Consider the following 16,897-nt stretch of genomic DNA (forward strand, 5'->3'; position numbering starts at 1 on the left):
TACACAAGGTGAGGGTTTTATAATGTACTGTTACAATGCAGATGTTAAACAGATAGGGGGAAATATTCAATTCCCAAATTACAATAGGCAGAGGGGCTTATAGTCCTTATAAAAGTTTCAACAAGAAACATTATCTTAGAGCTGAAAGCAGCCTTGTGATGTTAGGTGGGAAGACTCTTGTCAAGGCACCCACCATCTGTGTGAGGAAGGCTGCCCATCAGCTGCAGGAAGCAAAAACCTCCACAGAATTCTGTGAGACAACCGCCTTCCTCTTTCAGACTTCCTTCCCCACAAACTGCCTTGGCAGGTGATGCAACCCCTCACTTTGAGGTACAGGGCCCCTGGTGGTCATTTTCACAGTTTTCTAGGGGATAAATGTACCGTTTAATGCACAGTTCCCAGCGCAAATCCAGGAACATAAAAGGAGGCTGTGTTTGCCAGCACTTCCATGGAGGTGCACTGAGACGGTCATTGCTCCTTAATCAGGTTTTCACATTTTCATTTATTGTCTATTGAAACCAGAAGGCTGGAAAGAAAATCTTTGGGAGGCACCCCCCCCCCTCTCCCCAGATGGTTGTTTTTCCCTGGATCCAGGGCACAGTGATTACCTGTAAGGACAGTGATCCTGCTGGGAGGCAGAGTTCAGCTCTGAGCCTGGAGATCATCCATCCTCCAGCCACATTCTTACATGCTACCATTTTGTGCCTAGAAAGGGTGGTTCCCCCCCCAGAGAGGGTGTGTCACACACACACACACACACAAAAAAACCCCACCAAAGACCAACAACAAAAAGCAACATTAACTTCTTGGATTTTGATTAAACTTTGATGCTTTGCAGATTTTATTCTCTGTGGATGAAGAGACCTGTGGCATTTGCCCATACGCCAGGGAATTTGGCACCAGCTCCCTGATTCCCATGGCCACACACACTCACTCTGCCGGTTCACTGGTGACAGCAACTCCTCGCTGCAACTTTCAGTCACCAAATAACTGAATTTCTCTGATGAAACACTTTAAATCTTAACCCTTCTGACAACTTTTGAACCTTTTTCTACTGGAGAATTCAAGCTAAAATATAACTTTATTATTGTGGGTACACCTGTCTTCATTTAATGTCAAAATTTCCCTTTTCTAAACATGTTTGCCTTCTTAGCTTTTTTTGGAGCAAGGCCATGTTCCTCTCTCCTCCCCATACTTGCTGTAGTTTCTCAGATTTGGTGCATCTTTTTTTGATGTTAATCATCCTTACTTTTCTAAGAAGTGAAAAAGCCTTTAATTTATTTCCTTTCAAATGTGCAGATAAAACCTTAAAGGGGAAGAAGAAAGATCCACCCAGGAGAATGGGAGCACTTGCACATTCTTTGAAGTGTGGGCAGCTTTCTTAACATGCACCATAACAATAAACCTCACAATTTTCTAAAGCCAAATATATGATCTATACAAACAATCTTTTTTAATGTGAAAACATGACTTTATACATCATAGTGTATGATACACACTTCAAACACTTTCAAATCAAAGCTTGATAGACCCCAAGACTTTTTCTATAGTACATAAGTAGTAGTATATAAAACAATTATTACTACATGCTAAAACAGATTTCCACAGTCTTTTAATTAAGCACAATATATATAATATATATATGTATATACTGTATATAGATTTGTTCAGATTAATAAGTGGACTGAGCACACACACCCAGCATAATACACTCCAGTAACTGCCTAACAACTGTGAATTTACTGGCATTAATTTTTTTTTTTCTTTTTAACTCTGACAAAGCTGAAGAAAATAATGCTTTAACTGTTCCTAATAAACATAAGCAAGTAGGAAAACATTTTTTTTTTCAGAGGTAGAGGTTTTATTGCGTAAAACACTGGATAAAACTGTACTGCTTCAAAGACATTTTTATTCTAACAGCAGAAAGAAAACAGTCATTGCTGAAAAAACAACTTTTAATACTTCTATACCAGAATAAAGTTCTGTCAACTGATGTATTATAATAATAAATAATGACCAAGAATAAACTTTAAATACAAAGTTTTCTAATTGTTACAAGCATAGCAACAAAATCCTCTACTCTATTGATCTCAGATTTCCTCCAAGACAGAAATTTTTCTTTGTGTAGGAATGTAGACAGTATTATGACCAGTATCACAGACTACAGAAGTTACAGAGAAAAAACTTGACATGTTTAGATATGAGAAGCATGATGATATTCAGAAACTGACAATGCATCACTGCTGCTGTCACTTGTTTGTATTACAAGTTACAAATGTTCTGGAAAAAAGGGCTATGTCAGAGGGGAGGATAGGGACAGTAGCACCCGACCAAATGGAATCAACACACACATCACAAGGAGCGGGAGATGTTTCCAGTGTCACAAACAGAATTATTGCCTGTCGTATCTGAAAATGCTCAGAAGACACAAAAGAATACTGAAAGAGCTCAAAAAGTGCAAGAAATGGAATGTGGGGGGTGGTTTTGCTTTTTTTTCTCTCTTTTTTTTTGTTTTTTTGTTTTTTCTGCTAAGATACCGAAGGCGGCGCAAACACACAAAGCAAGCGACTGACACAGTCACCAAACACAGTAGTGCAGTTAAAATCCTAAAGCTTACTACAGTCAGAAAGGTTCAATAACATTTCAATCCTTTATCTAGGATCATAGAAACAGTTGCATTAAGTTTATCAACTCGATTTAAGTAAGGCAGTGAGAACTATACTAGAAAAACAAGAAAAGCAGCTTGCTCTGTGCCAGATGGGTCCAAGTTACACAGTGACCTCATTTAAACTGAAACTTCAGTTGGATGACATCCTTTCCGACAGCATATGCAAACCGTATTCCTTATTAGCCTGAGATTTTTTTTTCCAGTCTCAGGGTAGCGCTAAGAATTTTATTTACATTGATTGCAGTTTAGTATTTTTTGTAAACTGCTTTAGGCAGAGCTGAAGTTTTAAGGCCCTGGGGTTTTACTCTGTGCTCCCAGCCTGCAAAGAAATATTGACTTTTTTTTAAACTTTTTTTCTTTTTTTTTTTTTTTTTAAGTCTGGATGATTTTGTTTTAGAAGAAGTTAATACTTCTCTACCATCACAAGAAACAGCACCAATTTTTCTTCTATCAAAGGAAGTATATTAGAAGGATAAAATTTTATGCCATTCAGAGAATTCCAGAATAAACCTTTAGTTATTTTTTTTACTTTTTTTAAGTATGTGGTTTGTTATAGTCTCTCAAAAGCTTCCTATGTGGCAAAGACCTTACTAAATTTGGAGCATCCAATCAGTAAAAAAGCTAAAATCTGCAAAAATATAGAACACATTTGTTTTACAAAACCAAAGAAATATAATCTAAAACACTTTTCTTCATTAGAGACAAAGAGCAGAAAGTTTGGATTCATATTTTAGGTCAAGCTACTTTATAAGGGCTTGCTCCAGAAGAAACTTCTGCACTATGTCTGTAACACTTATAAAAACTAATACATGAAAATTAACCGTGACCAGGGAATCCTTCATTCAAGTGTAAAAAAAAAATAAAAAAATTAAAGGAAGTTTGAAAAACCAATAAGAAAAGTAAAGAATGGAAGAAGAAAAAAAAATTACCAACCTCCTATGTAATAAAATTCTGTTTCTCACCAGCACCTTCTATAGATAAGGCTGACTAGTTTCACTAAACAATATTTCTATACATTGTATTTTCTACTTTTATAGCAACTTACTTCTTCATCAACAAGGAAAAAAAAAAAGGATAAAAGCATTTCCCTCAATACTGCAAAATGATTACAAAAAATGGAATTACATTTCAAATCTGCAGTCACACATCAGGCCACAGATTTATTTTTTCTAACCATTGATTCATTTGGCTGTATATTAAAAAAAAAAAAAAAAAGAAAAAAAAGGAAATGTAATATCACAATACTTTTCAATATAGGTCAGTACTGACCCCAGCTTATGGGCCGTCTAAGGTTTCTCCTACACTGCAGTTGCAACACCACTTGAATTGATTTTCTCTGCAATGACAGCTCCAGTCAGACTGGCACCATGGCAGTCTACCAAGACATCTCATTACTATGCTAGGCAAATGACAGCAGCTGGTGTCATATTATAAAGGTGTTTTCAACAATGAAAACACAGCCCCTCAATCTTCAAGGCAACACTAAATCATTTAGAGGGTATCATTTTTCTGTTAAGAGCATTATTTTTGGACGAAGACCACTTTTAAGTTTGATATTGCCCTGCTTTTTAAATAACTAACAACCTCCCAACATTTTTAAATCACTTTATTATCCCACCTACGTTGTTTGGAAGTACTTGTTGCCAGGTAACTGTTTAGCAGCCATTTTCAAGGGCTGGAAAATTTATTTTGCATGTGTAATATATATATTTACACACACACACATATGGAATGTGTGTATTTTTTTTGTGTGTGTGTGTGTGTATGTAGATATATATTCAGTGTGTGTGTGACAATCTCTGTGTGTCTGTAAATATATATATATGTGCGTGTGTACATGTACATATACATATACTTAAATGTTTTCAGCATCCTGTACACTTCTGGGAACTTGTCATCCCTTCCCTGGATGGTATTTTAAGCCTTCCCTGGAAGGTATTTTAAGCCAGCTCTCACCCAAACACGAATCTAAACCTGGTGTGAAAGGCTACTGCAGGACGGAGAGGGACCCGCCGAGCAGCGTCACTCCTGGGCCTTGCTGCCCTCCTCCGCTGGCTCTGCCGAGCTCCCCGGCTTCACAGCTGCGGGTTCCTCCAAATTCCCAGAAGCTTCAGAGTCAACCCTGGAGCGCTTGAACCTGCGGTCGGGGTACTGGCTGTTGTCGAAAGGCATGCGATGGACACAGAGAACGTGGGTCTTCAGGTTTCCCTTCTGAGAGGCACTGTATGGGCAGTATCTGCACTGGAAAGGCCGGTGACCTGCGGGACAGACGAGAGCCCGGTTAGTCTTTGGGTTTTGCCTGTGAACCCGACGTTGCACAGCCTGGACACGCCGGAGCCCCCCTGGCAGGCTCCCCTCCCATTGGGTGGGGGCATCGCTGCGTGGCCTCAGCAAGAATAAGAAATCTGTGCTCTTTGCATGATGCCTTGTTAAAGAAACTGCATTTTAAAAACTCTCTGCTTTGGATTTGCCAGAGCAGTGCAGCTATTCCATCTCCCTCCTCAGACCCAGCCATAAATCCGTCAGCCCGCGATCCAAACTAAACTCTTGTAAATACAGCGTGTACGAAGCTGTCTTCTTTTACTTTTGTTAATTATCTTTTTTTTTTTTTTTTTTATTGAAGTGCAATTCAAGGATGACAATGTGCAGACCCTTAGTCTAATAAACACACTTTGTCTTTGGGTGGGTTTCTGAGTAAAGAATTGTATGTTTTATTTCAATCGCACAGATTACTTTTTAATGGAAAGAAATAATGGATTGAGATAGCCAAGGCCTCAAACCTGCAAACATTTACTCCAGTGAGATTACTCCTGTGAGTAAAGATACGCAAGCACGTAAGTGTTTGCTGGACTGGGGCCCAAGGTTATCATTGGCTTTAAAATAAAATGTCCAAGCTAGATTAGAAAAGGAATGTTAATGCACAAAATCTGATAGATGCACTTCTTGCGGGTAAAACAGCAATCGACTGCGTAACAAAGGCCTGAGTGAAAGATATCACTTCTCAGTAAGGCTATCAATATACTCTCCTATATTTTTCAGATTATTGTGACTTTGAATCTCCGTGCTGTATCTGGTTTTGGAGGTTATGTTTCAACAATCACATTTCAACCTATGCTGGGAAGTTGTTGATGTGTTTTACTGGAACTTTATGAGCTTTGTCTCTCAAATTAACTTAAACCAGGACCATCTGAGGTCAAATGCGCTTAGCTTGCTTTAATTTGCTCAAATAAATGAATAAATAAATGTGCCAGACCATCTACATAAAGCCAGGATAAGTGAAAAACAATACCCTATCTCCACATTTGAAGAGCACATTTTCCCTTGCTCCTGTAGTACTACCTAGCAGGGCATAAAACAGATGCTGGAGCAGCAGAGGAGGAGGACTATGCTTCCCACTATGGGGGAAGGGGCTGGGACCCTCTCCCCTTGATTTTAGGTGGGAATTTACCAAATAAACAAATAGACACCTGTTGTGCACTGGTCCAGTGTCACCTGCACTGGAGTGGGAATGCTGCCACAGTCCTCCAGCAGAGATGGGAGCCTGGGTAGCTGCTGGCACACCAGCATGAGCATCTCTAGCAGAGTAAATTCACCTGAGCCAGCATTAGTGCTCTGGGTTGCTCAAATAACTTGCCATTTTTACTGCAATATCAAAACCACTGCTTGAAGGCTGAGTCCCCCAAAACTTGCTTCCTCCCCTAAACCCTTGCCCCAGGACTACAGGCTTGTTTCCCTTTCCTAAGGATGGAAAGCTCCCCATCACCCTTTGCTTTTATAAGATGAATACTGCCAGAAGTATGACCACCCTGCAAAACCTCCAACACACGTTTATGCCTATATCTTGGGATGGAGTTGTTGGTCAGTCTTCTAGTTCTCTCTGGGAAAAAGAAAGACCCCAACAGCTTCATATGGAAAAAGAAATTATGCCTGTAAGATGCTAATCTTTACAAAGTCAAATTTCAGTGAAAAATTTCATAGCAATAGCCATGGAAGAAACCTACATAGATAATGTTAGATAAATTGGATTGGGCTTTTAGAGAAAATTTTCAGCTGGAAGATACGAGGAAATAGACAAAGAAGAGATTGAAGGTGTCCCTAGTGCCTCCTAGAGTCAGTTCTAAAATCAATACAGAAGCACAGATATGCTTGAAAAATTTTGAACATTTGAAGCACTCTCAAAACTGTCTGGAAATGAATAAGGTTCAGAGAAAGTCTAACTTTCATTGTTTTGGAAAATCTAGAGATATTTGAAAATTCAGGGGGGGAAAAAAGTAAGAAAACCGCTGTATCTCCCCCGTTGTTTGTCAGCCTTCCAGTATCTAAAGGGTACCTACAAGAAAGATTTTCACAAGCGCATGAAGTGACAGGACAAGGGGAATGGCTTCAATCTGACAGACAGTAGGTTTGGATTTGGTATTAGGAAAAATTCTTCTCTGTGAGGGTGGTGAGGCCCTGGCACAGGTTGCCCAGAGAAGCTGTGGCTTCCCCATCCCTGGAAGTGTTCCAGGCTGGGTTAGATGAGGCTTTGAGCAACCTGGTCTTGCGAAAGGTGTCCCTGTCCACAGTGGGAGGGTTGGAACTAGATGACTTTTAATGTCCCTTCCCACCCAAAGCATTCTATGACTTTTTGATACTATGATTGCACCAACCAGATCTTAATTCTTTTCCCCCAAGTGGTTCCTAATAAATAGCCTTCCTAATTCTTTCCTGCAAAGAACAGATTCTAAACAAGGAATGCACAAGGCATAGATTGGAGCTTCACATGCACCAGACTAAAAGCAAACTCTTTTTTCCCAGCACTGAACCAAGTTCAAACCCGTGCAATTCCATACAGGGAATGCCATTTATTAATTCAACGCACTTTAATAAATCAGACAATATAAAGTGCACCTACAAGGATTCAGTTCTGCATTGCCTTCCCCCACGACTTACTTTTTCAGGCCATCAAAATTTCACATCACTGCCTTGTGAAAAGTAAGTACACAATAAGTTAATTTGTATTGTCACTATGCAGTACAACTGTGGTAAAGAGCACATTCATTTTTAATCCGATATGAATAATATATAAATATGTATACAGAGTGAGGGTCATAGGAAAGCAAGCGGTACATTGTTTACAGCAGAAGTAGTACAAAAAGTAGAGATTATTCTTGCTTGCAAAGATAACAATATCTGCAATTTGCTTGTAACTAAGGGGTGAAGGAAAATTCCCACTTCTCTTAGGTATCCCATTCGTTAATTTTAGCTCAAAAACTTGTTGTGGGCAGCAAGCTCTTAAAATAACCCTTCCTAGATAAGTTGGCAATAAATTTATAATGTTTTATCTAGCAGTGGTTGGTAGATTCTTTCTTAGCAAGCTATAGTTCATATATATTTTACCCACTATATATCTCCCAATAAAATTATATGAAAGCCCTTAAAAAAAAAAAAAAAAAAAAAAAAAGAAAGAAAATGAAAATAAGAATCTTCCTGATAGCTCAGGAGATGATGTGCAATGCCTTTCCTTTGTTAGTAAGGAAAATTAGACAAAAGGTGGGCCAACTGGGGGGGAAACTATGGTTTGTATCTTTCTCTGATCAAAAGGGAGGCTAGAGGACAATATATTGTTTGCAGCTGAAATAATTCTGTTGTGGAACAGTGTTCTATCAAGTCTGCAACTGAGACATGAAGAGACTTGGTAATCCTCTGGATGGAAGCTGACAGTCTAAGGAAAAGGGAACAGCAGAAAATAATAATGAAAAGTAGCTAAAATGACAACAATAATGGCTGAACTGAAAGAACGTTTTTAGAATGTATGGATTTCCCCAGGAAGGGTGATTAACTCCAGCACCTGCTGGAGCCACTCCTCTGAAAGTGACCTAAACCTCCCAGGATCAGACCCAGCAAGGGCAGCCGTGCTGTGGTGACCCAGGCTCATCATCTTCTCGAGTTTTGACTGAACCCTGGGGAGAACAAGGAGTGGGGACAGGAGGGACCTTCTGGTCAGGATGGAAGTGTTTTCTGTGGGGCCCACGTTAAGAAAAACCCCTCAAAGTTTGAAACTAGTCCACCTTTTTAAAAATATATGCTGCTTCATTAATTTAGGCTTTGAGGGGGAAAAAAAAGCAAAGTTTGTTTTCTTTTCTTTCAAGTTTGTGATCTGATATGTTGCTTTGTGACACTTCATGTCAGGCTGCATCAGTCACATTGTGTTAGGTTTCGTAACATGGCATGACTGATGCAGCCCAACATGGTGCATCAGCTGAGCAGTCAGAAACTGTTGGTTTTGAGAAAGACATGGATCTCAGTCTGGGGTTTAGGACCATTTAAGTGAAAGTTTACCTAAAGCAGGGGCCTTGGTTTTAAACAAAGCCATTGCCCGAGACTTGTTAAAGATTCAAACACACGCCAAACCCTATTTTGCTTTGTCTAATCTTTAAAACTCAAAATGTATTATTGGAACACATAAAAAGTCAATGTCAATGAAGTGTCATTGGGTTACTTACTGTAATCCAAACACTGCTAATAGTTACTAATTTATTAACTTTGATATGGATCCATTATTTAAGATTAGCACAAAGGAATACACAAACGAGAGAGAGAGAGAGAGGGAGAGAGAGAGAGAGTGATGAATACTAAAGTCTTTTTCATTAAAAAAATCATTTACATGGTCAAGCCGCATTAATTCTCCACTTCTAAAAATATTTGATCGGCATCCAAATTCTATAAAATTTCCACAAAGAAACATCTTATTTTTGTGGTATTACAGGCACATATGTAGGGGTTTGCACTAAAACGTAAAAATGGGCATTGAACTAGTCACATGAATAAGATCAGGAATTTATTCCAGATTGTTAAAAGTGTACTAATCACAGCAAAATCATGGCTTTCTCCCAAAGCAGCAAGAAAACGGTAATTTGAAAGAAAAATGCCAATAATACATCACACACAAGCCGTCTGTTGTCCCCACTACACCACTTCTTATTATATTGCATATGTGTACATATATACACAGATACACACATACAGACACACGATTTAATGCATAAATTTAGGGAAAAGGCAGAAGAGCAATAACATGATGAACAGAAAACAAATGCTGCGCAATGTACTATAAATTATAATTAAGCTCTGAATAAAATGTGTTTCTTAGATATGACATTTGTTCCCTTAAAATGCAAAAATGGCCATGATTATCTGACAGAATGTTTTCCCCTAGATGGCCAATGGCTATAGCACTTACTGAGATGCAATACGGCAAACTCATTTCAGATTTCTTTGCCTGGTTTAAGAATATTCTTTTGCTGGAAATCGAAAATAACAGCAATTACCTCTTTAAAACAAATTATTCCCTCGCCAAGAGATATTTGAAAAGCCTCAAAGGCTTGAATTTCTCAGAAGCAAATCTCTTTAGTTGGGATGTTGGACCCTGAAGATCCGGACTTGACCTGCTGGGCTGCTGTAGCAATCCCAAATGGCCAGGACCAGGCACTCCTGCAGGGCCGGTTGCAGTGGCTTAGGATGGATGGCCACTGCCTGCTGCACTGAGATGCTCAGTCCCACAGCATTGCTGGTGGAATGGTCCATGTAATCACACATCTGCTGCAGAGCAAAGCCTGCAAGCTGCATTCAAACCTTCAGTGAGCCTGGACCTCCCCAGGAAGAGCTGCTTTAAATCTTTTTTTTTTTTTTTCCCCACACAAGCTTCTGTTTGAGATACAATCATCTTTGGACCGATGGAGTGTGTGCAGGCAATGATGGCCATGTGCTTTCTTTGTAGGTAGAGAAATTTTTTGAACATCTCCAGTTCTCTGGCAGTGACTGCTGGGCTGAGCTCATGGCTTTCTCAGACCACAGTCCTCAGGCCTCTTGGTGAACACTGCCATTTTAAAGTATATTATAGCATAATAGCATGCATTTGCAAAGGGAAAACTATTTTCATTTAAATCTTGGCTAGTGTGATTTCCCTTTTTTAACGTATAAATTTTCATAAATACATTTACTATCCACAGCAAACATCCCAAGAACTGTATGCATTACCCGGGAGAGCAGAATGGCTCTAAAGCAGCCATTCGGATCTGGAGCATAACAGTATGGATGGGAAAATGCTGAATAAATATATTTGTCCAATAGACAATAATGGCTCTGATTGAGCCATTCCACTTTATTGGTCTCAAAATATGCATTTTATGGAACTCCCAAAATACCAGGCAGATTAAAGTACACCCAATCAGGTTCATATATGTAATAGAAGTTTTTATAAAACAATTGAAAAGTATATGTTTATTTACACACAGGTCCAAGACCAACCAAGATGATCTTTGGGGAAAATTTCAGTATTCTGTGAAGTTTATGTGTTTATTGGATTACAAAAAAACCAAAAATAAATTTTAAAAACTCTATTTCTTGTTGACCAGGAAAAGCCATAAAACCAAAAAGCCTCATCTGAGGCTTTTTGATGATTTTCTGTGGAAGTATATACAAAAAAAAAAAAAAAAGGCGCAGAAGTATCTCAATTTTAGGAAGGTCTGGAAACATTTTCACCTACAGCCCTCTGATCAACTGAATTCCTTCATTACCAGGCTCAATCCTGCAAATACTCCTAAGAGGTAATCAGATGAATTGCTCATGGTAAGTGGCACCAGCCTAGTTACTCAATCCCCCCCCTCACTAATATTGAGCTGACACTTCCAGGGGCAGCTCAGGTCCAAACATGGGCACTGCCATCTGGAAGACCCTTTCTTTTGCTGTGAGTTATTGGAAAGATCTTAATTAGGGGAGGTTAATTTTGGGGTGAAGCCCCAGCTTGTGGCAAAAGTTGGCATCAGCTGGATCCTAAATAAATGCATTAAGGATTCTGATCTTAATTTAGTGTATTATACAGTGTTTGGTGTTTCCAAATAGATAAATCAACTTGCTCATGAGCATGCTAAAGGGTTCAGAGATGACAGGGGAAAGCAAAAGTTGGTGCTACACTTTACCTTTAACACATATTACTAAACTATTACGTTAATTTTACACGTTCCCCCTAAAATAAAATCCGTACTTAAAGTAACCATTCAGTTTCTGTCTCAAAAGGTTTCAACCACTAACTATCACACACTGAAGTTCCCTTTAAAAGGAAAAAAAAAGAAAAAAAGCATCCCACCACCAAACCATCCCTGCTATGTAAAACAGCCAAATGCAGACTGATCTGACACAGAGGATACCAGTCACTTGGGCACTCCTGACAGAGAAAAATTCCACTGTTGTCCTTCACAGATATGCTTTTAACTTACTGAAAAAATCAGTTACAAAATTATGGAAAACATTACAAATTCAACACTTGTCACCTTTGCTATATAGAGCATGGAAAGGATAATTATTTGGAGGTAGAGTGAGGAACTTGCCAGCAGTCTGCAGAGCACTAAATACAAGTGAATTAGGAAATGGCCAGTGAAGTCACTGGTGGTGTAAGGGAGACTTGCAAATCCTGGGAAAACAAACATTTCCCATTTCTTGCAGAGCTGATAAAACAACAGGATTACTCTACTCCAGACACATAGCACAGAATTTGTTTCTTTTTCAGAAGACTAAGCTTTTCACACAGGAACATTTGATTTAGAAGGGAAATGGATCTTTTCTTGGAAGAAAGGAAAAGCATCAGAAGAATAGCTGAAAAGGTCCTCCTAAACAAACATTAAGCTTTATGGGAACGTTGTAAAGCTAAAATTCTGAAACAAAGGCTGAAGACCGTGCTTTCTAAGGACCCGAGGATCTCAGACCACTCCTGGTGGGTGTACACACCTGTCATGGCACAGCCCCCGTGCACAATGGTAAACTAGGTCGGGTTTGGACATGACAACGTGAGTTACGAGCCAGGAGCCTCAGCGGGCTCCAAACGAGGTTAGTGGGAATGCTGTCATTGATTGAGCTCGAAATGCCAGACTATCATTGTCCCATGCTTTGGGAAATTTAATTACATTTAATTTTTCATATTTATTTACTTTGGGTTATACACATAAGTAGAGGACAGAGTTCTTATCAAGGGCACTAGACACCTGTGGCCGACTCTGACTGACTTTATAATGGCAGTGGTTACAGAAATCACAATCCCTTTCGTAGTCATAAACTCAGAACATCTTGTATTTTTGCCCAAGCTTTCATTTCTAGCCATGCCCCCCACTCTGCTACCAATTCTTGTTCTCCCAAAGCCTGGCACATCCTTTCATCTCTGCAGTTTGGGCCCCTCCACATGAGAGGAGAGAGGTACCCAAGCCCAGGGAGTGAGCAGGTTATAATCCTCCCAGCCCTCTCTTTCTCTTGTGCTTCAGGGATCCAAGTAGACAGCAGCTAAGGAAACACATTTTGAAGGTAAGTGGCAGGCTTTTCTTTAATATTAACTAACCCGAGTTCTTCTGATCATCAAAATTACATGTTCAGAGTCCCACCTTTGCCTTTACTTACATATTTCAATTAATTGTTATGCCTATTCACTCCTTTACTTGTTTTAATCACGCCAATAACATTACATTCCCATTCTAACCCCCTTGAGCAAAATATCTCAGTTTTCCTACTAGGTCATTCACAAGTTTTCTCTCTAATGTTCTGTCATATTTTTTAATTGTCTCAGTAAATATTTATTATTTCAGGGAGCATTTAGGACTTCTGGAATTAAGTTTTATTTGAATTTAATGTACCTATGGTTTCCCAGAATAAATGCAATACTGGTGGCACTGGGATTTTAGTAAAGAGAAATGTGCAATTCAGGGATGCTAATAGGAAAGATCTTGTTAGTGAGAGTACTTTGCTACCAAGTATCCTTTATTCTGCCTAGCAATTCATAAATATAGTAGCATTTTATCTTTCACTCTGGGCAACTGTCTTGAGCTTATTTGTTTTATTTGGTGGGATGGAATTTAAAAATTCTCATGCTCATCTTTCTAAATTTTTTCAGCCCACATTTCAATGTGTACATATCCTCAGTGGTGTTGAACTGGACAGGCACACAGCCTGCACCATATGAAGACCTGCCCCTCTCTACACAGCCCAGTAAGGATAGGGGTTCTCCCCACCAGTCCCATGATCCATATGTCACCTGAGTGGGAAGGGATGGAATTATCCATGTGCTACAATGTTTGCTGAAAGAGGGGCTCTAAGCTAGAGTATTTGTTTTCTGCATGTATGATGTCACTTAGGCTAAGCATGTTCTCCTTTCATTTCAGTTGTTGCTTTATTACATAACTGGGGTAATTTAGATGGTATTTTGCCACATTATCACTTGTCACGTACCTCGTGATTCTCTGACTACAGCAGTGTGTTAGTAGAGAGACTGAAGAAAAACAAAACACTTTAAATAAACACTCTAAATAAATAACACTTTAAATAAATATCTAGCTCTCTAATAGCTAATATTTCAAATTATCCACGAGTAGCTCACAATCCCACTAATCATTCCGCTAAGACATCACTATTACCCATTTATGGGATTTTGCGACTGCAGTTTGCAGAACAACTCACAATTATGGGCAGTGCCACCACATTATGTGCCATCACAGCACCGAATTACCACGACCACAGCCTGAGCAAGGGACCTTTAGCAACCCACCTCTCACTGGGCATGTTTCCTGTGTAGGTGTACATGTAGCTAATGTTTCCATTAAAAAAAAAAAAAAAACCCACCATGTTTTTATAATATCCCATTCAACAAACCAGGGGCTCAAACAGTAAAAATTAAAAGGCTGAAAAGAATAAATTGAGCATTAACTTTGCAGGACCTCTCCCTCTGGAAAGTGCTGTTGGTGTTGTCACAGAAAAAAAGTGTCTTTTTTATTAAGTCACAAAGGAAATGCTTTCTCCCCTTCTCCTTTTCTTCTCTATAAAAGGCTCTCTAAAATGAAAGGTGTCAGACTTTGCTTTTTCTTCTTGGCATGATCCAGAATGTATGGCTGAGGAATGACAGATGTCTGCAACCAGCTGCAATGAAGCATGCTAAAGTTTCAGTCTAATCCACTTATTTCACTGCAGTCACGTAAACCAAAACAAATGGGCAGTGCCTTACATTATAAAAACACAGCAGCATTACTTTGTTGCATAATGTAGCTGATACGCCATCTTTTTATCATTTTTCCTACTGCAGAAAGAATTCACCTCTTTATTAAAAACAGCCCTTGAAAGTTCTCCCGTTCTGCTCACCTCTATTTTTTTCTTTTAGTGTCACAGCAGTCCTGCGATGCTCCATGCATTACTCAATATGCTGCTATTATAAAAACACCGTCATATTTTTCTAGGGAAGACTGCTTTTGTTTTTAAAAACGGGATCCAATTCAGAAGCCACTGGGCCTGATTCTGCTTTCTCAGCCCATGGCTTGCAGAGATCCACACTGCTCTGAGCAAGGTCAGGATTGGACCTGCCTTCAGCTCAGTGCAGATTTCAGCTGTATAACAAGTGCACCAAGCACTTACCTTAACGTGTAAAAAAACCCCACATGTCTGTTTTTTACCATTGAAACTGCAAATGTCATCAGAGACACAACTAATAGCCTTAGTCTACTCGAGTAACCTCATCCAAAACCCTCCCATTTTAATGAGGAGGGAGAGTCACTGCCGTTGTGTTTGCAGCAGCCCTGAGCACCCCCCCTCTATTTCGTTATGCCAGAGGGAGTATAACCTAAGTGAACATGGCACTGCTTCCTGGGAAGGGAGACCCTGCCTCACTCCAACATGTAGTGCAGCAACCTTTTGAACCCTCCCTCCTTTAATCCTTGTATGGAAAGGGAAAGGATGAGGAGTCATGTGGCTCCCTCCCTGCCAGCAGTTCCAACAGCTGGGAAGCACTCTTTCAGCGCAATTCATAAAAAAAGATGTGTTGGATTTCGCCGAGGGCAGAATGGTGTACAATTTCTGGCCCTTCAGGCTAAAACAATAAATGCAAAGAGGAAAATTTGAGATTTCCCCCCTTAAACTTCCCACAACAACCTCAGCAAAACCACATGACTTGTCTTGTACAATCTCCCTGGTGTTTTCAGTGCTACTTTGGCAGGAAATCAGAATTACTGTTATATAAATTCCATCTGATGCCAGAGCTACCATCTGTGAGTAAAACTGCTTCACCTACGTCTGCCGGCAAAGCCACTCTCCCAGAGACAAGGGAGAAGGGGAAAAAAAATTTGATTAATTTGCAGAATGCTTGTGATTTGCTCATATATTATTATAACTGCTCATCAGCACATGACAAATTCCCAGCACTCCGCACAGGAACCCGTTCAGTTTCAGCAGTTTTTTGCGTCGGCACCTGACAGACTGCAGAGCCACTAATGACTTTCAGATGCTTACAAACAGTAATTCTATCTTCAGAATAAAAAGAAAAATCCGTAGGAAGAAAAGAGTAGAGTTAGTCTATTCCATTTCCTTCCTGTATATCAACATGATTTAACTCTTCGGGGCAGCAGCGGTTTCAGGATCACAACACGGCTGCTCCTTGCCTGTAAAAGACAAAGACTGCCAATCTCAGGGGAAAGGTGGAAGCAAAAGCTGGTCTCTGAAGGCTACACCAGCTCCGCAGAGAGCCAGATACAAAGCAGGTAGCCTTGGGAAGAGGCACACCTACCCTGCAGTACACAGGGAAAATACATGCTCTCCCAGGCGCTCCCAAATTCCATGTCTATTTTCCTATATACTTCTGATAACCTTTTACATTTTCAGGGAACACATCTGCTTCCTAACTGCAGCTGAAATGTTTTTTTTCCCCCTTTAAAAGTATGATTATGCTTTCTGAAGCACTGTCTGTGTGCTTGATTGCCTGTTTTAGATTAGAGATTTTAGCAAGGAAACAAAGACTTCAGAGTGCACATCAGTCCTGCATATGAGAAACCACAGAAGGAATAAGCAATAAAATGTGATGCACCATCTGTCCACAAACAATAACCTGGATGTTCTGAAGGCTTACAAATTATTTAGCACACAACCTCACCGAATTATAGGACCCTTAAATAGAGCAATAGACTAGGAATGAGAACCTCTCTGATGTCCTTTTGTATTTTTTCCCCCCAACTCAGCCCTCGATTGATTGCTATCAGTTGAGGTATTTCTCAATGACTATTGGAGCAAGTTGATATTTATTAAGTAGCTCTCTGTAGAATATTTTGCCACAGATTTGAACAGTGGGGTATACGCTGCCTCCCTGGCCCTCGCCTGCTGCAAACAGATTGTTAATCAAAAGACAGTCTAAAAGAATAGTCAGTTGGGAAATTCAGTCCTAAGGGCAAAATG

The 16,897-nt window shown here is 39.7% G+C and overlaps 1 protein-coding gene across 7 annotated transcripts in view; it reads right to left on the reverse strand.

The window, feature by feature from the left end:
* Nucleotides 1-646: 646 nt before the first annotated feature.
* ZNF536 (zinc finger protein 536) overlaps nucleotides 647-16,897 on the reverse strand; it is a 346,468-nt gene continuing 330,217 nt past the window's right edge. For 6 of the 7 annotated variants that reach the window (XM_050311207.1, XM_050311210.1, XM_050311205.1 and 3 more), the window contains one exon: nucleotides 650-4,926. In XM_050311207.1, the coding sequence (XP_050167164.1) occupies nucleotides 4,691-4,926 (236 nt within the window). In that variant the 3' untranslated portion in view covers nucleotides 650-4,690. Of the gene's footprint in view, nucleotides 4,927-16,897 lie in introns of all 7 variants that reach the window. The other variant, XM_050311211.1, reaches the window with a different exon arrangement.

The sequence above is a fragment of the Myiozetetes cayanensis genome, unplaced genomic scaffold (genome assembly GCF_022539395.1).
Source record: "Myiozetetes cayanensis isolate MyiCay16 unplaced genomic scaffold, myiCay2020 scf16, whole genome shotgun sequence".
In the NCBI taxonomy this organism is placed as follows: Eukaryota; Metazoa; Chordata; class Aves; order Passeriformes; family Tyrannidae; genus Myiozetetes; species Myiozetetes cayanensis.